The 23,818-nt window shown below is 36.7% G+C and overlaps 4 protein-coding genes across 4 annotated transcripts; 1 reads left to right on the forward strand and 3 right to left on the reverse strand.

The window, feature by feature from the left end:
• Positions 1–704: 704 nt before the first annotated feature.
• On the reverse strand, positions 705–2,097 carry LOC113782979. The gene has a single exon (XM_027328969.1). It carries the CDS (start codon positions 1,831–1,833, stop codon positions 1,186–1,188), a length of 648 nt encoding a protein of 215 aa, XP_027184770.1. The 5' UTR covers positions 1,834–2,097; the 3' UTR covers positions 705–1,185.
• Positions 2,098–3,841: 1,744 nt separating this feature from the next.
• LOC113783859 (CMP-sialic acid transporter 2-like) lies at positions 3,842–9,621 on the forward strand. The gene is made up of 15 exons (XM_027330101.1): positions 3,842–4,049; positions 4,389–4,470; positions 4,602–4,632; positions 4,722–4,833; positions 5,005–5,084; positions 5,646–5,721; positions 5,811–5,911; positions 6,465–6,536; positions 6,683–6,731; positions 6,830–6,871; positions 7,077–7,198; positions 7,584–7,643; positions 8,355–8,403; positions 9,098–9,192; positions 9,308–9,621. The coding sequence occupies exons 1-15, from the start codon at positions 4,020–4,022 to the stop codon at positions 9,363–9,365; spliced, it is 1,059 nt and encodes a 352-aa protein (XP_027185902.1). The 5' UTR covers positions 3,842–4,019; the 3' UTR covers positions 9,366–9,621.
• Positions 9,622–9,813: 192 nt separating this feature from the next.
• Positions 9,814–17,329, reverse strand: LOC113782970 (uncharacterized protein At2g17340-like). The gene is made up of 12 exons (XM_027328959.1): positions 16,949–17,329; positions 16,527–16,592; positions 16,200–16,266; positions 16,004–16,072; positions 15,707–15,847; positions 15,261–15,389; positions 15,070–15,156; positions 11,754–11,828; positions 11,593–11,670; positions 11,393–11,470; positions 10,209–10,271; positions 9,814–10,095 (listed from the first exon to the last, which is right to left on the reverse strand). Exons 1-12 carry the CDS (start codon positions 17,116–17,118, stop codon positions 10,015–10,017), a joined length of 1,104 nt encoding a protein of 367 aa, XP_027184760.1. The 5' UTR covers positions 17,119–17,329; the 3' UTR covers positions 9,814–10,014.
• Positions 17,330–20,081: 2,752 nt separating this feature from the next.
• On the reverse strand, positions 20,082–22,525 carry LOC113782796. The gene is given in 2 exon segments (XM_027328719.1): positions 20,082–20,255; positions 22,346–22,525. Coding segments are annotated over 2 exon segments (354 nt in total).
• Positions 22,526–23,818: the final 1,293 nt, after the last annotated feature.

A 23,818-nucleotide genomic window follows, 5' to 3' on the forward strand; every position in this document is an offset into this window, starting at 1 on the left:
GTTTTCCTCTTAGACATTTTATAAAACACACGGTGTGAGAAATCATTTGTCAAAGCAATTAGTATTCAAAATTTTTTGAAGGCCATAGGAATGTTCCAAAAACTGCACAATAGAAAAGACAAGAGAATAATCTTCATTTATCTTGAAATTATCAATTCGAAGAGAATATTTTCATCTACAGATACAATATCAAGAATGATAATGAAATATTAGATGTTGTTAATATAAATATTGACTTTTAACAATTATATTTGACAAGAAAAAATAATGAAAGGACACACAATAATAAAGAAAAAAAAAGTGAGAAAGTTCGGAGAGAGAATCAGGAAAGATATTAATTAGAAAAGAGAGATAGAATGTGTCTCTGTCTCTATCCTATCACACATGGAACCTATACGGAAAAAAAAAGGTTATAAAGATAATAAATTTTAAAATTAGATTACTCGATATATGTTTCTTCAAAAGAAGGTATATGTTTCTTCAAAAGAAGAGTTATTTTGACAATAAACTCGTAGTTACTATGTAAGTATATTTTACGCTCCCTCTCCACATTCCACTCCCACGTCTGGCGCGCAAGGAATCATCCAGTCCATGTCCATCTCATAAGTAAAATAACGTGGCAGCCAGAGGCAGAGAGAGAGAGCGCCAGCCAGAAAAGAAACGTAAAGCGAGCTGCAACATTGATCGGTAAATACTAGTAGTAGTAATGAAACTGGCGGTTAACCACCAAAAAACTGAGAGAATCACCACAGACAGAGAGATGGAGATGGAGGTGGAACATCAAGTAAAGAAAATCTTGGATGAAATAAACAAATGATCATCGCCACCAGTGACGAAAGTTACAAATAACAAAATGGAATGAATAATCACAACGTATGTAGTAGTGTTGCCCTCATCCATATATCCCTGATCAGCACCCCATTCCAAAACCATCAATTACCAACAAATTGTACTTACATACTTTATAGCAGGCAGACAGTAGTAGTTGCAGCAGCAAATGAATCGAAAACTTCCGATGGCAAACCAGAGAAAAATATCTTTCATTCAGCTTGGAGTGGAGGAGGTGGGGTGACGGCGGCGGATGGATGGCTTTCTTGATTTTGGGGAGGAATGGAGCAATACAATAGGCAAATGCAAAATGCAGCAGCTTAGTTTAGTTTCCATATACTGAACTCGTACTACTTACTAGTACTGGGTGGTTGTAAGTGGGACCCGGTCGAAATTCTTGGAGGAGGAACCGTAACGGATGGTTTGAGGAAGCCCCGCGTTGTCGGAAGAACCTACGAGCTTTCCCAGTTCAGACTTGACCTTGTAGAAGATGTGCCTCCAGCTGCCCTTGCTCTGCCTACCCAGGGCAGCACTTTCTGCCTCGTTCATCTCCAGATCTTTTGCGAAGGTGGGCTTCCTGGACAAGATCCACCCCCATCCCCACTCCCACCATTTCCTTATTATGGAATCCCCTCCTCCTCCTCCATACTGATGATGATCTGCTGTCCCCATGGAGGACGTAGATTTGGATCGGCGAAATGCCCCGGCCCATGATGACGACCAGCGATAAGAGGAGGAGGAGGAGGAGGAGATCATCATCATCATGGCGGACGACGACGGTTGTAGCTGCATCTGCATCTTGAGGGACAGGGAGGAGAGTCTCTTGCGAATGCCGCCTCCGCCACTCAATGGCCCACTTTCACTTTGTACTTCATTATTACTGCTGCTACTATTGCGGTTGTGCTTGGTATATTTAACGACGTTGGAGTCTGCGGGGCGGTGTGACAGAGGAAGGCCCTGCTGCCGCTGCTTGTTCTGTTGAAAGCTTTGAAATAGAGATCCCATCTTGATTCCCTCCTTAGCTACTCCAAACCTTAAGCTTTAGCTGCTGCTGTTGCCACCGACCAAAACTAAGATCTGGGTTTCGGCCCGGAAAAAACCTGGACAACTATAGCTACGCCACAGCAAAATCGAGTCTATTCTTGAAACACAACAAACAATACAACACAGAGAGAGAGAGAGCACAAGTACACAACACAACACGACTCAAAAACAAGAGGATCGATCGATCGATCGATAAACAAAAAGGGCGGTGAGCTGTAGCAGTCACAGCGGTCATCCAGCCTGTTTTATTCGCGGTTTTAGGATGTTAGATGCTGGCGTGGGTCACCCCTGACTTTAACTTTTCGTTCTTATTTTTGTTTTTTTATTTTTAAAAACACGTTAACACCGCCACTTCCCACTCCAAAAAAAAAAACATTTTTTTTGATAATCCAGACCATGCCCTGATCTGATCCGAGTCCTATGGATCCGAGCCGGCACATTAAATCGGGGACAACGTCTCAACTAGGGCTGCAAACCAATCGAGCCGCTCGCGAGCGGCTCGAGTCGAGCTCGATATTAATCGAGCTCGAGTCGAGCTCGAGCCGGCTCGAATCAAACTCGAGCTCGAGCTCGAGCTCAGAATATTAAGTTCGTTAGCTCGCGAGCTTGGGTATATATATATATATATATATTTTATTTAATAATAAAATTACGTATATTATATATATATATTTTTATTTTTTATTTTCATAGTAAAATTACGTATATATCCTTAATATTTTATTATTTATTAAGAAAAAAATATTATTTTATTTATTTTTTTAAAAATAAAATAATTATTTTTTATTTTTTTTTCGAGTTCGAGCTGGAGCTCGAGCTCGGCTCGACTTGATTCGAGTCGAGCTCGAGCTCGAAATTTGCCGGTTCGTCGAGCTCGAGCTTGGTAAAATTTAGTCGAGGCTCGGCTCGATTAGCTCAAAGCTCGACTCGACTCGGCTCGTTTGCAGCCCTAGTCTCAACCTCATCAGCGTTAGTCTAAGCGAGTCACAAGGTGGCAGGGAGCAGTTTCGAACTCGGGACCTCTATGTCTCTAAGGATCGCTATTACCGTTGGACCAACCTCATGGGGGCTAAAAAAAAAGTTTGCTTCATTTTTCACTTTAAATTACCATAATTATATTATACAGTTTATCCCCCCTAATTATGTGAACCTTGAAGGGTCAAGGTGAAAAAAGAGATGAATTTAAGGGAGCTTATTGGAATTAAACCTTCATTCTAACAACTTTTTATTACGCCAAACAAGATGGATGCCCTCCATTTTAAAAAGTAACTAATTATTATTTGAAAAAAATTATTTATTATAGTATGTTAGTTTAGTGCATGTAAAATTAAAAAATAGTTAAAAAATATGAGTAAATCTTATATATACTGACGATGTATTATTACAATTGGATATATGACATATATGCAATATTTAAGTTTTAAATTCAAATTTGAATTATGTGTCATATATCTAATGATAAAAATATATATGCTATCAGTGTATAAAAAATTAATCTAAAAAATATATTTAAATAATGGTAAAAAAATGTTTTCAAGTAACGAAATGCCCAAACACTCTACAGCTAGAAATGAGTAAATATTCATATGCTAGTTTAAAATTCAGTAAAATTATACTGCTACTAGTTAAAATTTAGAGAATTTATTTATTTATTTATTTTTTTAAAAAAGGTTAACATGTAAGTGTGTTTGGACAGGAGATTATTTGCTCAAATATATTTACTTACATCACCATTACAATTTTCAATAAATCTTTTTATCTTTTCAATTACTTTTTTATCTCACATACATCACATCACAAAAAGTGCTCCAGTAAAAATATCTCAAATAATTTACGATCCAAACACAGAAGAAAGTAGTAGCATTGGCGTTAGTGTTACCCAATTGCTGCTGGGTCATCTTCTGCTATTATTATACTTAAAAAAAAGAAAAAAAAAAAAGAAAGAGGAGAGTGAAGGTGGTAAGTCGGAAAGAAAAGAAAGGATTAAGGATCTGCCGCTGCTGCTGTGGCCACTAGGGGATTTGATTTGAGTGAAAATTACTACTCTGTCTTGAGAAATAAATTGGTGGACGACGGCAGACAATCGTCGGTTCCATACATTCACGTCTCTGATGCCCGGACCCGTTATGCTGCTGGATATTTAGCAAATGGAATACAGAAGAATCAAGGATCTGCAGGTTTGGGCATCCCCAACCAAAAGAATTAACTATAGAAACAAAACCCTAATTTCCATCGCCATTCACTCGATTGACATTTCTTTCGTTGCTTTCGGTTTCCCCAATTTTTGTTTGTCGATTCCTTTCTTGATTTATTTTTATTTTCTAGTCGATTAGTTCTTCGATCAGCCAGCATTATCATTAGTCTGTCTTCGTTTTACTTGTGATTCAGCTTCTTCAACTTTCGGATTTTACCTCTCTTCTCTCCCAAATATGCTTCTTCTTATCATTTTTACTTCCTGATTGATTATTCCTTCCTTCCGCTCGCGTAGTAACCGATTACTATAATTTTACCATCAGGACAAAGCTGGAGAGGAAGTTCATTCTCACAACAATGATGAAGAGAGCTTGCGTGGTTCCAAATCCGATTCTATCTCTACTGGTCAAATTTCTTCCCCACTTCCTCCCTCCCTTTGTCCACAAGTTTCAATGCCTCGCACTCTCTTTTGTTTCGGCCTCTATTGTTTTCTTTTCTAATAATTCAATCAATAATTCCTCTATTGATTTAAACAGGCTCCGGCGAACTATCAAAGTGGAAACGCAAGTCAGTAGCTCGCCTGATCTTCTTGTTTTCTTTTCTTGTTGTACGCGCAATTTGAAGTCTTCCCATTTTCTCACTGATGATTATATTAGGTCAATTGTAACACTTGCGTTGACTGTCCTTACGAGTTCACAAGCTATACTCATTGTCTGGTCCAAAAGAGCTGGAAAGTATGAGTACAGTGTTACCACTGCCAATTTTCTGGTGAGGAAACCATAAGGCATCTACTATCCTGTCACTAACCCATGAAAATAATTCAGCCTTTTTCGTGCTTGCCTTTTCTTTTTTTTTTGGTATTCATTTCTTTTACCTTATGTGCTGGGAAAGAATTTCAGAATTCTACCTAAATTTCTTCCTTTTTTCTTTTCCAATTAGGTAGAGGCCTTAAAGTGTGCATTTTCACTTGCAGCCTTGGCAAGAATCTGGAGAAATGAAGGTGTTACTGATGATAACAGGTTTCTTTTTCCCTGACTTCCTTTTGATGTACCATGTGTGGTCGATATACATCAGCATGTTCCTTTTCCTTCTAGAATTTGTAATTGCCCCATGCAAAACTGAGCAGCTTGGCTTGGAGGGATCAAATAACAACCACATAAGTGAATGTGCAAGTTTATAAGTTTTTGATACCCTAAACTTGGCTTTCGGGGAATAGCAATTATGGAAGGGTTAAATCTCTTAAAATTTCTGTTTCTGCACTGTTAAATGATCTTCTGAATGCAAGTCTCGTGACTTTCCATCTAGAGAAAAATTCAGTAATCAAAACTTTTTGACTTTTATTTTTATAAATAGTTTAGAAATTCCTATCAAGTGCACGGGTTTACTGGCTTCCTTCTGTATGAGTCTTATGTAAGTGAATTCCCTTGTTTTTTTTTTTCATTTGTTCTAAATTAAATATACGACATCTTGTTGTTGTGTTTGAACTTTGTTAATCTTATGCTGTTTGTTCTGATTTACATTTGTAATTTAATGAATACATTGTTTGTCTGTCATCATCATGTTTACTCTTCCGCGATTAGGTTGAGTACAACGCTGGATGAAGTTAGTGTTTACCCTATTCCTGCTGCTCTTTACCTCATAAAGAATTTATTACAGGCAGGTTTTTTTTTCAATAATTTTTTCTTATAGGTTTGGCTTTGTGGCTCTTGGATGTTCTTTTGCTTAAACATGAATCTGTCTTGCAGTATTACATCTTTGCATATGTTGATGCTCCGGGATATCAGATATTGAAGAATTTTAACATTATCAGCACCGGTGTATTGTATCGAATTATTCTGAAGAAAAAGTAAGTCCTTCCATCACTTTGGAGATAGAAAGTGTTGAAAGTTTTCATGGGGAAAGTATGGATAGCAATACCTCAGGAGACTGAAAAGCGTCATCTTTTGGTTTGTCCATGTGATTGTTTTTTCTACCATGGACATATTAGCTGGACTTATGAATATCTGTGTTGCAATGAAGAAACTCAGCAAACGTGTTCTGGAACAAGTTAAGATTATCCTAAACCTAAATTTGTACAGGCTGTTGCTGAGAACATGAAAATGCATTATTTTTTTATTTGTTTTTTCCCCCTTCTATTGACATATCTGGGGACCTTGTGAATATTGATGGGGGAAATGGAAAAACCTTAGCAAATGAGTTCTGGAACAAAGTTCACAAGATATTTTGTTGACCTCTTAATGATGTCTTCTATGCATGTCTCTGGTGATTTAACTTCTTTTTATTAGGGAGTAGTTGAACCAGAGTTCTTCTTTTTTCCTTTTTCCTTTTGTCACATAAGTTATGCAATTTGACCGGATTCTGGGATTTCTTTGATCAGTAATCTTCATTGATTTATTCAGGCTAAGTGAGATTCAGTGGGCTGCTTTTGTCTTATTGTGTGCTGGGTGCACAACTGCACAACTTAATCCTAGGTAAGTGCCAATAGCCAGTAGGAAGAGATAAATGTCTTTTGCTTTCTCATTTTGCTCTACTACTGTTCTCCTTTTTCTGTTTTGGAGTAAATCGAATTGTTCTTATTTATTTGCAGTCTCCTTAGAGTATGACCTTGTTTGTGCAGCTCTGACCATGTTCTTCAAACTCCCTTTCAAGGTTGGCTCATGGCCATTGTAAGTTGCTGTTATTGAACACCAGGATTCAACTAAAGGATGAAAAGCTTACTAAAATTTTCATGCTTTGTAATATGACCATGAATGGCTCTTTTCAGGTTATGGCTCTTCTTAGTGGTTTTGCTGGAGTGTACACAGAGGTAGTGTTGCTGGCATTTTTTTTGGGGGGGTGCTAAATGGTTCTTTCAAACTGTACTTTTGCTTATTTGAAACAGTTTATCATTTGCATGAGGGGATTGATTCTAGTAAATGATCAATTTCTGAAGATTTCTAAGTGCCTGGCAAGAATAATCAAAACCAAAACAAGGGAGTGGAGTTTACCTTATAAGTTTGAATTTCTTGCAGGCTATCATTAAAAAACGACCTTCAAGGAACATCAATGTGCAGAACTTCTGGTTGTATGTCTTTGGAATGGTCTTCAATGCTATTGCAATACTGGTTCAAGATTTTGATGCAGTGGCTAACAAGTATTGTCCGTTCTGCATTTCTCATCTTTTACCTTGATGTTCACTTAGTGAATGCCTGATGAGTAGATATGGTATTATTTATGTAACTTGGAAGCATAATCATATTGAAAAAGAGCATCCTCATCATTGAAAATAGATGGCTCTTCTCTTGTTTGGATATTTGGAATTCATAAGTTTTCCTTCAGAAGAAAAAAATTGTGCATCTTTTGTTTAGTGGAAATGGTGCATCTCAAAAAGTAAGGGCTTTTGTTTTTTATAATGTAAAAGTAAGAAGTGGTTTTAATATGTAATAATCACTGGATATTTGACTTTTGAGGACATTGTACATAAATGTCTTTTATAATTACATTAATAATTCGTGTTTCTCCTTGTGCCTCTTTTACAGGGGATTCTTTCATGGATATTCATTAATTACAGTTCTCATGATTCTCAACCATGCACTCAGGTATCTCACATTGCTCTAAACTTTCTCTGGACTTTATTGATGTATGTTGTTGTTGTGTATGATGTAAACAATTAGGGAGTGTAGGATGAAATAGTAGTTTAGAAAATAGAGGTTTTTGTTGGCTGAACTTTTTCTGCATTTTAATGGGTTATGTTTGTTTTGGTAACCGAATTGCTTGTCAGCTAAAAGTAATTGCTTGCTTAGATGTGTCTGCATAGGCTTGAATAGGTGGGCATCTGATTCTGGAAAAGGAGACTAATGTCATCGTAGACTTAACATAACCATAAACTTTTGGCATTCTGTTTCTGTTTTTAGTTTTTGATCAGAAGCAATGATTTACTTTGTCTTGGCCTTCTATATTTGTTACCTAGGATTTGTTTTCTTCGTCAATGTATAATAATGTTTTGTAATCCTCTTCTTCTACAAGTCAAACTGAGAATAGTGCTTAAGCCTGTTGTTCTTGAGCATTTAATGGACAAGTTGGGGGCACGGAGTGTAAGATTGAAAATTGTTTGTTGTGGACAATGATGGCTGCTTTTTAAATTCACCAAGTTTTTATATGACCTGATACAGTTCATGAATTTTGAAGCAGGTCATTTTCAATGTTCAGAAGTTCATCTTCTTCTGTTTTTATTTATAATTAACTTCTGCTATATTTAATTGTTTGATTACGTATGTGTACCATTCACTAATTGACTATTTACCATGTAGTGGAATTGCTGTGTCAATGGTCATGAAATATGCGGACAACATCGTGAAGGTAGATAACTGAATTGCACAATATATTTTTCTTGGAAATTGCATATGAGTATGTTTGCCAAGGATGTGCTTTTATATGAATTATGTTGGAGGTAATTTGCTGGGACGAAAATCTTGGTTGAAGAATGAAACACAGTTATGTCTGCATTAGGGGAAACATAAATTTGTGATGGGTGTTTACCAGAATATGCTTTGTTTTCCTGCGAAGTCAAGTTCTTTCTGGTGCTTGACAATAAACATTTGGAATGGAGATTTTGAGAATAAATTTCATCTCAATTGAGTCAGTTGTCTGAGATCAGGATGAGTATTTATGCATGACCTGCAGAAATCTTGTTTCGTTCTGTCATTTAAAAGCATACCCAGTCTTTTAATTGATGGAAAAACTACAACCTATAGAGGAAAATGTTAACGTAACAAGGCCATTTGTATTGCTTAGTATGCCTGTGTGTTAATAGTAATGTGTGTATCCGATCAATCATGGAAGCTTTACACTGGAAAGTCTCGAGTTCTTCTAGGAAGGGCATTTCCCATACTGCTTGGCATCAGGATCATTAGTCTGTTTGATGCTGCTGCTGGCCAAGTCTTGAAAGTTTACAAGCGGACTGTTAAAACATATTTCAAATCATACCTAGCCTCTGTATCTACATTGAATATATTTGATTTCCGTTTTATGATTTCTGACATATCTTTGGCAGGTTTATGCTACTTCAGTTGCAATGCTGCTAACAGCAATTGTGTCTGTATTTTTATTTGGATTTCATCTCTCCCTTGCATTCTTTCTTGGTTCCATGTAAGATCCTGATTCCACCTATGCAATTCACTTGCATTTTTTCTCTGGATTCTGATTCAACTTATGCAATTCACTTGCATTGCGAGCATTACTAATGAATTTCCTGTGCTTGCAGTGTTGTTTCTGTCTCAATATATTTGCATTCTGTTGGGAAGGTCCAGCGGCAGCAATGATTTTTCACCTTCTCGGTCTATTATTTTGAGCTCTTGTTTAGGAGCTAACGCATTTTTTTTTTTTTTAGTTATTTAGTTACCGATCAGATAATCAGATAGCATCCATCGAACTTCAATTTTGGTTTTGCATTTTTGTTTAGATTTGTATTTTGATATTTTTATCATTTACTGAAATCGTTTTGGAGAGGCCTCCATCCGCTACTTTGTGCTTGATTGGTACGAGTTGCAAGCATTTGATCGTGTTACTCTTTGTCCTGTAAGAATTGGGTGCGCGGAACTCAGGAGCCATATTAGATGGCAGTTGAAAAATATATTCCAACAGGAAAACCTGTGAACGTTTTTAAGTTTGGGTTAGTAGTATTTATATCCTTGAGCGCAAGCAACCCGCAATTCACGAAGGCCGTATTTATATCCTGGAGTGCGAGCAACCCGCAATTTACAAAATATAAAAACAACCCATTCTGTTATATCATGCTTGCACGACCATGGCCACATTTGCAGGCACGAAACTACTTGCATCTAAAGTACGAAATCTCGTCCTACCATATTTAGGAGTACACTATCAGGGAGAGAAGGGGGAAGTAATATCATCATCTGCGCATGTTTGTGAACCAAAATAAAATGGAAGTACACGGACAAGAATATGTTATTAACCTAAAACTTCATTGTACTTGAAAACACAGTCATACAGCCTTCCCCCAAGGAACTGAGCAACTTCAGGGTGCTTCACCTGAAAAGTGAAATTGTAAACAATATTAGCGTCTATATCATACAAAGAAAAAAAAAAAAAATGCTCACACTCCTTTTTCTTTCACCTAGGTGCTCATGAATGGAGTTATTTACCATTCCAATCTTGAGGGAGTCACATTTAAACTGAGCATAAAGGTTGGTCTCAATTCCACGGCCCTGAAAGAAAAATAAAATATCAAAAGAGCAAGAAAACCAGAAACCAAACACAAGCCAACACCCACAGCTGCTAAAGAAAACAAGTCAACTTGAAGCAAAATTATTTGTTTTTAGGTGTGTTGAGATCATGACAAACTGCCAAACTCAAGCAGAATCAAAGAAGGTTATGCAACACAGTGACAAAGGGAATCTTAGAATTTAAATAGCAGCTTCCCATGATATTCCTTTCTTAATCATTTTTGCCATCCTAAAGACATAAATAATCGAACTAATAGCTGACGTAACATTTGCACTTTGCAATGGACATCTAGGGTACAAACTTGATTGGAGGTAAAAGTATTCAGCATTTTTCCTGACCCCAAACATGGAAAACCACATTCCAAGCATAAGTAAACTTAATTTTGACGCTTTTCTTCTTCTAATGGAGCATGACTTACAGACTCAGTGGGTATTATTCATTTTCCTAAAACCAAAAAGTCGCATACATCCAAGTGTACCAACTTTCATAACTCCCATGTTGACTTGCTCTCATCAATATCTTTTTGAATATAAAACACAGAGATCACCTTATTACTAGTTAAATTCTTGTAACTACTTTTTTTTTCTTTTATCATCACATATTAATAATTTCGTACACCAATTTACTCGCAATACATAACTTGAAAACACACTCAAGTTTAGGAAAGTGAACTTTTTAATATAACACATTTTGTGCAAAGGTAAGCTATTAAAACAAACAATCATGTCTCTTGAATTTGCAAATATTAGTCATAAAAATGTATGCAGCTATTGTAAAAGCAACCAATTTTCTTAAATAAGCTTACACTGAACATGAGCATTTCTGTCAGATTTGTTAAATATCTGATTAATCCAGTCTTCTTCTCATATTTATATACATGTAGACAAATATGCACATAGTCAAGCAACATCAAAGTTCACCAAAATGTAGAAGAGAACGGAACTGCAATAAAAGCTTACCCAGAACAATCTGAGCAAACATTCCAACTTAAGAGTATCTTTCAAAGGAATTAACCACGGAAGGAAATCAACAGATATTGGACTCATCATGTTTTTCATATAATTTTTGTTTAAAGGACGTTACTGTAACAGCCAGCACATACCATTCCTTCCAAAATAACTAGTTCGGCATCACTCGCCAAATATGCAAGCTCTTGTGATATTCTTGTGAGATCAATTACCTGCCATGATATGAAATCCTAGTTCAACAATAAAGAGGAATCTGATTCGAGCAACATGTCAAGCAAACAAATGTCACTAAAAATTATGAAGTGTATCAAACATTAAAACATTCGCTTCTTACCGGTAAATCATTACCAGAATTAGCAATAAAAAGATTTGAGGTATCTACTCCTGCAAGCTTCCCTTGATTATCCTTCAACTGTTAAAGAACAATTCAATTTGTCAGCATCAGATTGAAGATTGGTAGGAGCATAATGTTAGAAACATGAAATATTTAACCACCTTTGATACAATGTCAATTAGCTCAGGGTATGTCACATCGTTTATAGAAGGTAAGTCATTAGCTGCCAAAACAACCTGCAAGGACGGATAATAATGCTTCAAATTGAGAGATTTATAGCTCCTCTCACACAAACAAGTAAAATATCTATAACTAACAAACCACAATATGTACCACCGTAGAACATAATAATAGTGCCATGCGGGACCTCCTTATAGAAGTTTAAGAGGTGACTGCATGCAGCCTCCTAACAACTAAACGATGGAGATTAAGTGATAAATATTGCTTCACGAATAGAGGAGTCAAGGTTGGTCAGTTTTCTTATCATCATCAGCGGAAGTTTTGTATTTGAATGACAATACAGGATCAACTTACACTAGATGGAAGTAGACTTACATTATTTTAGAATGTTTTATAGCTATCAACATATTCGGAGTCCACAATTGGATCATATTATTTCCAAACTCATTCTAATACAGTACGTACAATGTCATAAAATAACCATAATTTAGCCCCTAAATTACCAGTCAAAGGTGTCAATAGTTAGATATATATGTTTTTAAGCTCCAATATCCTTGAATGTCCCATGCTTTTTTTGTGATTCTCAGATAATTAAATTCCTTGGAATCAAGGAGGCTAGGAAGTATCACATATTCAATGTCTTAGGGTGTCGTGCAAATTTCACACGTTTAAATTCTTTTACAGTCTTTTGTTTAGCAGAGACGAAGTCTGTAGCCACTGGAGGAACATGATTGACATTCAACACTACTATTTTGCAAACCTGTTAGATGCCCAATAAAAGAGGATTGCAGCAAAGGACATGTTAAACCAAAACTTCATGTGAAACTCAAGGCTGGCAATGCAATACTACCAGAGGGTCCAGAGCAATTATCTTCCTGCCAGAGCCATTTTGCACAAACTGCCTAGACTGCCTTACAAAAAATTAAATAGTTATGGCCCCACTACACTCTCTCTCCTATTCCTCCTCCCCTCCACAAACCCACCAGTTGCCAGGACTTCCACCACTGACGGGACATGATTAACACTACTATTTTGCAAACCTGTTTGAAGCCCAATAGAAGAGGATTGCAGCAGAGGACATGTCAAACGGAAAGTTAATGTGAAACTCAGGGCTGGCGATGAGATACTACCAGAAGGTCTAGAGCAATTATCTTCCTGCCAGAGCCATTTTGCACAAACAGCCTAGACTGCCTTACAAAAAATTAAATAGTTATGGCCCCACTACCTCTCTCTCTCTCCCCTACTCCTCCCCCCCTCCCCAAACCCACCACTCTCTGGGACTTCCACTGTTCCCTTCCCTTTTCTTTTCGCCACTCTCCATCTCTCTCTTTTTGTTGTCTCGCCTCCAATCCCCCAAGTCTCTACGCTTACCTTCCCCTCCCAACTTCATCTCTTTTCCCTAACCCCTCCACCTTGGCCCCTTCTGCTAAAGTTGCTCCTTTCTCCAATAGCTTCACTCCCCCCTCACCCCCTTTACCATTGCTACTACCTATCCCCCATGGTCCCCTTTTCACAGATGCATTAACCTCACCACCATGCACTTCAAAACAAACCCCCATAATAGCTTTCCCCCAAATTATCATGGAGGATTCTTGATGTTTGAAATTGTCTATTAAGGTCCATTGGAATTTAACTGCTTTCATGTCCTCAGCTGCTTATGGGCTTCATCTTCATTCTATTGTTTACAAGTCAATAATTTTGTTAAAGAAATCTTGTTATAATTAGTTTACAATAACAAAATGTTTTCATTTACTATTTCCCTGTATGATGTCTTGCGATGGTGCTGTAGTTTTGGTTATCAACATTCATCATAGCTTCAATATTAACCCTGTTGGAAATCTTATGTCGGTGGTTTCAGTATCAATATTCAGTGGCTGAGAGACATGAGAGAAAGTGGCAGTGAAGAGAGAAAGTGGCAGTGAAGAGAGAAAGTGGCAGTGAATTAAGAAAGAGACACAATTTGTGCGAGAATTATGGTGGATCTAAAAATAAAGGTGTAAACTTTTTTTCAGGGTAATTTGTGCATTAGAAAAACTGCTTTGGCTGGAATAAAATTGCTCTGAAGGTACTTCCAGCCGAATCTGAAACACAATGATGACTGTGATTTTAGCCAAAGACACCATTGCTTAACAATTGTGACTAAAGGTCACAAATGTCAAAGAGGCAACAACTAAGACATTTATGGTCTACAGCTATAAAGAAGTGGGAAACTGCATGTGACTATATTAGTAGGATTGAAGTTGGAAAAGGTCACGCTCTTATCACATGCCTCTAACCACATAGCTGGAAAGACGATTTAATAGGGGGAAAAAACACCAAGGTTATAAGTATTGTTGGGCTAATAGGTGACAAACCACAAATAACTAAATAGTGTATGTGATAAAAGTAGAAAAAAGTATATAAAAGATCATTGTATTGCTTACATATTAAAATAGGGTAACAAAGGTAGCAAAAGAAAAACCAAAAGAAATCCAATAAAAATTTGTTAAACACACCTAAAACAACAAATAAAATTGAACGAAGTATCTAGGAAGAGCATCTGGCTTAATAGGTGACAAGGACTGTGATAGAGCAAAGTCCAATAGAATTCAGGAAACACCAAGCATGAGGTAAGGGCTCCTTAAGTACACTTTTTAAATGTTGACAAGCGACAAATGATATGTGATTTATCCACAGCAGAATATATAAGACTATAAGACTATAAAGGTCAAACGTTCTGAAACTCTGATGAAACAATCAACTGTATAAATTTTTTAAAAATTTTCATTACTCATGAAGAATATGGAAAGTCACAAACTAGTACTTGCACAGAACTCCAAGAAGATTCTTATAATTCAGTTAAAACAGAGCCCAAGAGACATATGGAGACCGAAAAATAACTCCCAGAAGACCAATTTATTGTTGATCTCAATCCTTAGACAGCATGAACAGTTCCATAATGCAGATTCTCATTGGAAAAATGGTCTAGATTTTCTAACTTATTTAATATTCAGTGCAAAGGCAGACACAAAACCCCTAAATCTGGATCCAAAGGGCCTGATCTTCACAGTGGCAAGTTGCTAATTTAGGAGAACTCTTCAATTTTCTCTTCAAAATGTTTATAAGTTCATATACGATATCCAGAGTCAAATTTCAGAACTGGAAAAAAACAGCTTTGTACAAAGTAACATAATCATCACTGAGTAGCAACTTTATTCAAATTAAAAGCCAATTAGTGTCTCATTCACCTAAGTAATAGAATCTCCGGCAAACATAAGAAACTTCAAGAAATTGAGGCGATAGGATCTTAAAAGAAACCTGTGTCCCACAACGCAGTAACTCCCTTGCAAATGGCAATATCCCTAAAACTATATCTGCACCAGAATTGTCCACAAAGATCACAGCCTGCACTACGGACAAAAGATTAGTGCAGGCACACCATAATTAGCAAGACAAAAGAAAACCCATCAGTGGGGAAGAAGGAATCTCCACCATTTCAAAGTGCTCACTTTTTTCCAAGGTTTCTTGCTCCACTTTGCAATGAAAGCATCCAAATCATCAATAACCCAAGGTCGGGGGACCAGGTTTTGACAACTAGCCAGAAAAGACATACCATCCTTTGAGAACAACTCTGCAAGCTTCAAGAGTAAAAATTGTCAATCAACGGTTGCTGAATTTTGAAACTAAAATCTATTTCCCTTTTTTTTTTTCATGTTCCTCTTAAGTTGAACTTACACATGCATAAGTCTATGGTTTTCAAGTTACAAACTCAAGAAGCACTTAATTCGGATGTACATCCAAGGGGTCTTATTACTTATGAAAGCATGGAGACTGACAGTCAACATCAACAATTATCGTACATATGCTCACTCCTTCAGATATTGTTCATACGAGAAGAAAGTCTCACAAAAACCTCAAAGTTTATATGAATTTATTGCCTAAAAGCACAATCTACCTGTGCAGAGCCAAGATCAAAGATATTTCCTGCAAATATTCCTCTAACCAAATTTTCCATTCGCTTGCATTCATCCTCGATGGCATCACTAAGATGAACAACATCTTCAAACAAGGATATTGCCTTGGCATTTTCTTCATCCTAAAATGGAAATGAATGCTTAGCAGAGTGCACTATGTTGGTTTAGAAGATAACCCAACTTTTTGAATAGGATAATAAGCAGACACAGGGGAGTGCGATAACTCCCATGAATGACGCAAGGAGAGGCCTTCAATGAATGGAAAACCTCGTTCTCACCTTAACCTTCTTAAAGATATCTCTGAACCCCAGTTCTCGGAGGACCTGCTCGCGAAGCTGACAAAGAAGCTACAAAAGAATCAAAAGGAAACGTGAGAAATTCACAGCTTTTTGTATCAGTTAAACATTCTGTGTTGCATCAGAAGTGCATATGTAGGTTAAATGTGAAGAAATAGTCAAGACGGGTTGACATTACTACGCAATCAGGTGGTCCCCCATGACTTTCAGGATCTTTCTTCAAATCCTCCAGTATCTCCGCATACCTTGAGGGTGAGAAGAGGGGGCGGGGTTGAAGGAAAAGCAGATTTTGAAGTGATGTGTGGGGGAGGGGAAATGAGCCGTCAGTAAAATTGGTGTGCAAAATAAGAACTTGAAACAGCACTTTTCAAGCAATTAGACCATGGCTATTAATACAGCAAACAAATGTGCAACACTCTTGAAAAGGGAAAAGTAAATCACAGAGAACGCAGGTGGAGAAGAAGACAAATTTAATGAAAATAATGATGATGATTATAAGGGGTACCTTTGAGCAAACTTCTCAGCCCTTGCAGGAGCATCTAATACTGTATCATCGCTCTCTGCCCGTCTCCTATATTTAGTATATCAGTATTATTCAGAAAAAAATGCATGGATGATTTTTCAACCAAATCCCCCTCCCCATCAACCAATAAACCCCCCCCCCCCCAAAAAAAAAGAAAAGGAAAAATGGACACCGGAATCCAAATATGATGGTGATGGTGATGGTGATGGTGGTGGTGGTGGTGGTGGTGGTGGTGGTGGTGATAATTGAATGGGCAATTAGGGGTACTTCACTCCTAACAAAGAAGTACTGTCAAATAATGCGGTGAGTTGAGGGTTAGGAGAGGTGTAGGTGCTGCTGAATTGCTGATAAAATCTCTAGTGAAAAGGTAAAAGATTATAAGAGTAACTAAAGAAACCCAGTACCGGAAAGAAGAAATGGAGTTGAGGAAAAGGTCGATCCAGGAGAGCTCAGTCGGGGTGGGCTTCTTGGGATTGTCGGAGGGGAATCTGTAAGGTATGGTGCAAGCCCTGTAATTGGACTCGATCGGCATCGTCAGCAATGGAAATGCCACTAATTCTCCGGCGCTCTCCATGTCGCCGCCAACACTTAATCCTCCCTCCCTTTCTTTCCACCTGTCAAACAATGAGGTAGGTAACTGGGCTAAATGTAAATGGTTGATTACTTCCTTGGATCTATCCTACAGCTGCAGCAAACCACGACACCTCACTTTCTCGTCGGTAATCTTGAGAGCCGATGCACCACACTCACACCACTCCAATACTGCTGCGAATTACCAGTGACCAGCTTCTTGGAGGATTCCCCAAACATTAAAATTAAGGGTAAATCTTTTATTTTTATACACTGATAGTGTATAAATTAGTGGGCATATATAAAATTTGATATTTAAATTCAAATGAATGATGCATGACACATATATATACATATATATCTATATAATTTGATATTTAATTTAAATTCAGATCATATGGCATTCATCCAATTCCTATGATAATGTAAAAAAGATTAATTCTAAAATTAAATGCAATGTAGTGCGTGCATGTGTGCGTGTCTATATATATTAAATGTAGTATATTACTCCCTTCCTTTTTTTATAACTGACGTTTAAGAAATTTGTTCTAGTGTACTTTTATCTGTCGTTTTATTATTCCCATACAGTATTAATTATTTTTTCACAATTTTACCCTTTTATCTCTCTTTTCCAATACATGGTTCTTAATTACTACTCCTAGTTTGGTGGGAGTTAGTTTGCATTGCTTTTGGCCTGGTAAAACAGCACCATTTAGTACTCTAGTGAGAGAAAACATGGGTGAATTGGACAATTAATGAGGGTATAAAAGGAAAGTAGTGTACAGATTTAAACAATGAAAAACTTTTCTTAATTTGTGTGCAAAACCTTAAACGTCAGTTATAAAAAAAGGGAGGGAGTACTTCGCAGGCTTTTCAATTTGAAGTTAAAAATAACAAATAAAAAGGGTTAATTCCATTTTATACCCCTAAACCATATAGTTCAATGTAGTCCAATTAGCCAATTTCTGACCATTAGGAAATTGGATTAATCTTTTTTATGCTTACAGTGTATACACTATTAGCGTTGGATGAAAGACAACTATGTAAAATTTGAATTTGAAATTCAACTTTTGTACACATGTCATGAATCAAACGGTGATAGTGCATACATTGTCAGGGTATATAAGATTTATTCAAGGAAATTAACATGGCTTGTAAAGGACCCTTTCACCCTTTGGTAAATTTCTCCATAAAATGCCCTCTCTGCCGAGAAATGGTAACATTTTTAAAAATTATATAAAATTTTTAAAAAAATTTATTATAACCTTTTTTTTTATAATATGATGATGTATATGAGTTAAAATGATAAAAAATTAAAAGAAACGTATTTATCATGTAAACAAACAAAAATATTTTACAAATAAGCCTCAATCCAAACAAATCCCAACTTTTTCCCTCCCACCTAGAGCTAAATAAAAGAATTTGCAATATAAAGGATAAGGTCGAGTCATCCTTTCTTTTCATGATCTCGTGTTTTCATTTCATCAAAACCTCTCTCTCATTTCAATCGTGCTGCTGCATCCATTCGAGGATCTCACATTAAATACTCAAATCTCTCAAATTAGGCCACTCCAATGGCTTAATCTTCTCTCAAAAGCTGCCGCAAAAATCTAAATTTGCATTTCTCTCTCAAAACACCTTTGAGCCTTGTTTGTTGAAACCTAGTGGAACGGGACTCACCAAGGCACCCTATACCTTTTCCATTTGGATGTATCCTATCATTAATTCACATACACATAAACCAATCATGTGGGCTCATTTTCTTTAGCAAGTAATTCTATTGACCTATCACTACCTCCGAATCCCATTCTATTGGATCTTAAGCTTTTCTTTTGGTATTAGGTCATTTTTATTGCAATAATCCAAGCCAATTCTTGTGAAATTGGATACTTCATTGACCTATCTTACCCGACTCTATCGATCCTCTATAGATCCTTAGTAGCACCTTTACTTTGGTATTAGATCATCTTCATCGCCTTATCTTGGCCATCCCTTTCCTTTTGTTATTTGATCATCTCTATCGGCATATCTCAGTTATCTCAAGTTTTAGTAAACAATTGCCTATTCAATTTTTCTGCTTCCCATTCAAAATTGTTATACAACATATGTAGCAGTAGTATTTCAATAGAGGTGCTATAACTCAGGGTACTGTTAAGCTTTTGAAAAATTCATATGGTACTCCATCTTACAGACATTCCAAAGGAAAACTTATTTTAAACTATTACAAGACCATGAGACCTCGATTGAAAACTAGTTATAAACTTTGTATCGTAAAACGTTTGCCAAATGAGTCTTAGCCACTTAGCATGCTCAAAGCATGAAAAGTAAGAAATAACAGTGGAGGTGAATGCGTTAGTGGAGCTGGAAGGTACTTCTTTGGGGGCAAGATCCTTTCTTCGACTCTGTCCCATAATCAGGAAGTCCAGCAACCACGAAGCCATTGCACGCCATCTAAAAAAATTTTTCAATTAATATTTCGCTTATATCATTAACATATTTTTCAACCCACCTTTTTATCTCACATATATCATATCACAAAAAGTGCTACAGTAATTATTCCAAATAATAATCTATCCAAACAAACATTTACTTTGTCCAGGATAACAATCGTCAATGTTCTCCATAGCAGAAGAAACAACTTAACAACAAAAGTAATTCCAAGTGGTGTTATTCTTATCAATGAGATCAACTGTTGGATGAAAAAATTTGGATAAAAGATTATTTGGGATAATTTATTGAAAAAAACACTACAATACTTTTTTAATATGATGTATGTGAGATAAAAATGTGGCTAAAAAATATGTTGATAATACAAACAAGTCAGTATGTGTAAATAAAGTGCAAACCAAACACACTAAACTTGGCCTTTATCAAGCATTTTCCTATCCTTGATTGAACATTTAAAAACCGTAGATGTACAAGATATAATGTATTTCATAAATGCGCAGAACCTAGACCCCTAGCATACTACTTCTTTGCTTTAGCAAACCTAAGGTAGCGACATTTCTCTCCACTAACTGTGATTTCAAGAGCTCCATCTTGATTATCTTGATTTGATGCAGTTCCCATCAGCACACTTTTCTCTTTCTCAAGGATTTCTCTTTCCAGCTTTAATCTAGCTTCTTGTCGGGCAATCTCCACCTGAAATAGAAACATCATTAAGCAAGAAGTTTAAAGAAATGCTAAACCTTAAAAACTACTCTCACAGTAAATTCCATAGTGTGGTGGAAATAAATATTGAGCTACAAGGTATGAAATTGACTTCGATATGACAAAGTAACATGGATATGAAGTAATGGACTAGTAGTATAGAAAGACAAATGAAAGAACAGATGGGCTCTCATACAACCCATCATAATCCAAATTGCTCGGCGCTAGGCAATCCAAGAGTATAAAATTATTACATGACATGAAAGACTCTGGAAAGAATACTACTATAATTGGACAAAAATGTTTCTGCCTTTGTAGCGGTCAACATAAAGGCTTGATTTGACTCTTTCTTGACTTGGAATCTCCCAAGATCTCAACCAGTCCAACTCTTCATGGAAGGAAAAACATGTATGAGTGGCTTCAATCTAAATTCCTATTATCAACAATTTTGAACCTCTAGCAACCCCCACTTCACAAACTGTTTCATAATATTAGTTGACACAGAACTATCGGTAGTAGGTTTATTATGAAAACAAGCTCATTTAGTTACAATCCACTAGACTAATCCAATAGTTAATTAAGGAATATGCTTCTTGAAAAATCCAAGTTTTCGGGTAGATCCTATGTAGAAGAAATTCATAAAGCTCCTGTGAGTTCATGTGTAAACTTCAGCCTGTGCATAGTCTGCGAAATAATCAAGCAACTATTGTCTGCTCGAGGCCTCAACCCAAAAATCATGTAGACTCTAGATTCATAGAGTGTTACCCAGGTTCAAAGCTTTGTCTATGGAGATTCCATATAACCTCATTCCAGGCTTCTTAGTAGAATTAAATAAAGAATGGGTAATAGAAGAAGAAATTGAGCCTCAAATTACTAGCATCAAGAACCAAGTCTAGCTAGAAGATCAAAATATAATCTCTTATTGAATGGTTCAGCAATTGATTAATGTTGTAGGAGGAAAAGAGACAGGGAAACAGGACATAAAAGATTTCCAAGCAAAACAACTGCATATCTTTAGAAGTTTTAGAAGCAAAGAACAGAAAAGAAAGAAATGTTGGTGAAACAAGGCTCACATAATAGGCCATTTGTTCATGTTTGGCAATCAATGTTGCAATAAAGATCATGTATTAGAGGATCAAATAGGATTTCAATAAAATTCACTTTCAAAGCTTGATTCACATCAGAATGAAATACATGTTATTCTTTCATTTTTCTATTGCTTTGTTCTCTCTCACTTCTTTTTCTTTTTCTGAGTTGCAGCATTTGCCAAAATCTCATCAGCAGCCTTGACTAGATTAAGGTGACTTGGTGAGTTGTACCCAACAAAAGTATCAATCAGCTCTACAGTTCAAATTGTTCAAATATAACGTCAACACCAGCCAAAAACCAACCAAAAAGAGGGCAAAAGTCGACTATTATAGGTGATGGTGCCAACATAGCATACTCATCTCCATTCCAACCACCAAAATATCACCATATAAACGGTCCTCTTATTACTCTATATCCCTCTCCAAGTCTGGATCTTTCTACAACATCCCATTTAACAAATTCAATACTATAATGAGCTTCCTAAACCCACTCCAATCCAGTTGTCAATCAACAATCAGCCAAAAAATTGTCCAAAAATAAGCATCCTAAATATATCCTTATTGTCATTTGAAACCCAATTAAATCAAAAAGGACAATAAACCTACCACCTGATACAACTGATGCTATCAACCCAAACACAAAAGCAATTTTTTTTAGTGGGGGGAGGGACAGACAAAGAAACTGATTATGCAATCAATCTAATACCTACTAGACCATATCAATAAATTGTTACTACATTTATAAAGCAGGAGAATGGGATTGAGTTAAAAAGAAAAGAATAAAATGAAAAGCATATAGCTAATTACCAATTAGTGGGAAATGAATTAAGAATAATCAAAACATGATGAATTGGAGATAAAGAAAGCAATCAACAAATGACGATGAACTTGGGGTAGGGAATGCTATGCTAAAGAAAAGGTGATGTACAAGTTTACAGTGAAGGGTTGGGCCGGTGGGGGTATTATGGGTGGTAAGAGGTTGGGGTAAAGTACCTTACGACGAGAGAGTTCGGCTTTCCAAGCGACTTCACGCTCGGCGACCTTGCGTTCCCATTCCTCAATGTAACTCTGCACCTCCATCTCTTTCATGAGTCAGTCCTATATGTTCGCGTCCAGAGCCTCATTTAGCTCCTGCACAAACTTGTCCACCATCGTCTTTATTTTCAGAGACATTTTTATCAATTCTAATTCAAATAACCCCAAGCTGCTCTGCTGCTTAGTGTTTTCTCTGATGATGACGATGACGACGATGACGAACAGACTTTTCTTAATTTCAAGGCCCCAAACTATCAAATTATGAATCCCAAATAGTTGTTTTTTTGACTTATTCTTCTTGTTTGCGATCACAATTACCACCACAAAGAGCTCCATTTCATAAATACTACTGCTTAATTACCTTTTTTTTGGGTGTTTGGGGGGAGGGGAATAAAACCCAAACCAGCAAAAGAAATATGCTAGCCGCAGCACCTGTTTCACTATTTATAAATCAAAAGAGATGATTACCCATCTGAGGATCGATTTGATTAAAGAATGACCCTAACCCTAACCCTAACCCATATCCAGTGGACGATGACAAACTATAGTCTCTATGGAGTTAAAAAAAAGTAACGCGTTCTTGTTCTTTTTTCTTGTAGTTGTACTAGTACTTTCATAGTTCTTCTCGCTCGCTTTTCTGAAGGCCCATCTCCATTTGTGGTCCACTTTCATTTCCCCCAGATTTTTCTCCTCATTCTTTTTCCCTGGAGTACATTTTTTCTTTTATTTTTGGGTTAAGTAGGAGGTCTTCTATTTTTTTCCTTACAATGGAGGGTCGAGCCCGTTACATAGCGACTAATCTAGGTAAAACAACACCATAAATATCTTGTCCCAATAGTTTTTTGAGCTGGTGCGGAGGGTCCCTAAAATTAGTCGTTGTTGGAGCCAACTTCTTCCCATATTTGCTAAGTAATCTGTACATATATTCCCTTCACGCCATGCATGAACTATTTGATAATTTGACTCTTTTGTTAGCATACTTGTCTTCTCAATTAGATTCTAGTGTTGGCTATCTTTTGTTGCTTTCCTGATTAGTATTATGGCTACTTCTAAGTCCGTTTCTAGGATTCCCTTCTTGTACCCCTCATTCACTACCAATTGGATTCCCAATAGCATAGCCCATAGTTCTGCTGCTACATTACTTGTTTTTCCAATATTTGCATTGAATCCTACTATCCATTAACCTAGCTCATTTCTTCGTAAGCCTCCTGCACTGGCACTTCCTAAATTATGCTTCGAAACTCCATCAACACTCATTTTTACCCATCCTTGTGACGGCTTCTCCCAATAGATATATTTCATCTCTTTAGCCACTTGGAACTCTTTTTTTTTAGTTCAACTCCTATGCCACTAGGGCCTGTTGTACTAGATGTTATCGGTGTACCTTCATCTTTCTTACTATTTCTTGGTGCACTTTCTCGTTTCTTGCTG

This window comes from Coffea eugenioides, chromosome 9 (genome assembly GCF_003713205.1).
Source record: "Coffea eugenioides isolate CCC68of chromosome 9, Ceug_1.0, whole genome shotgun sequence".
NCBI lineage: Eukaryota > Viridiplantae > Streptophyta > Magnoliopsida > Gentianales > Rubiaceae > Coffea > Coffea eugenioides.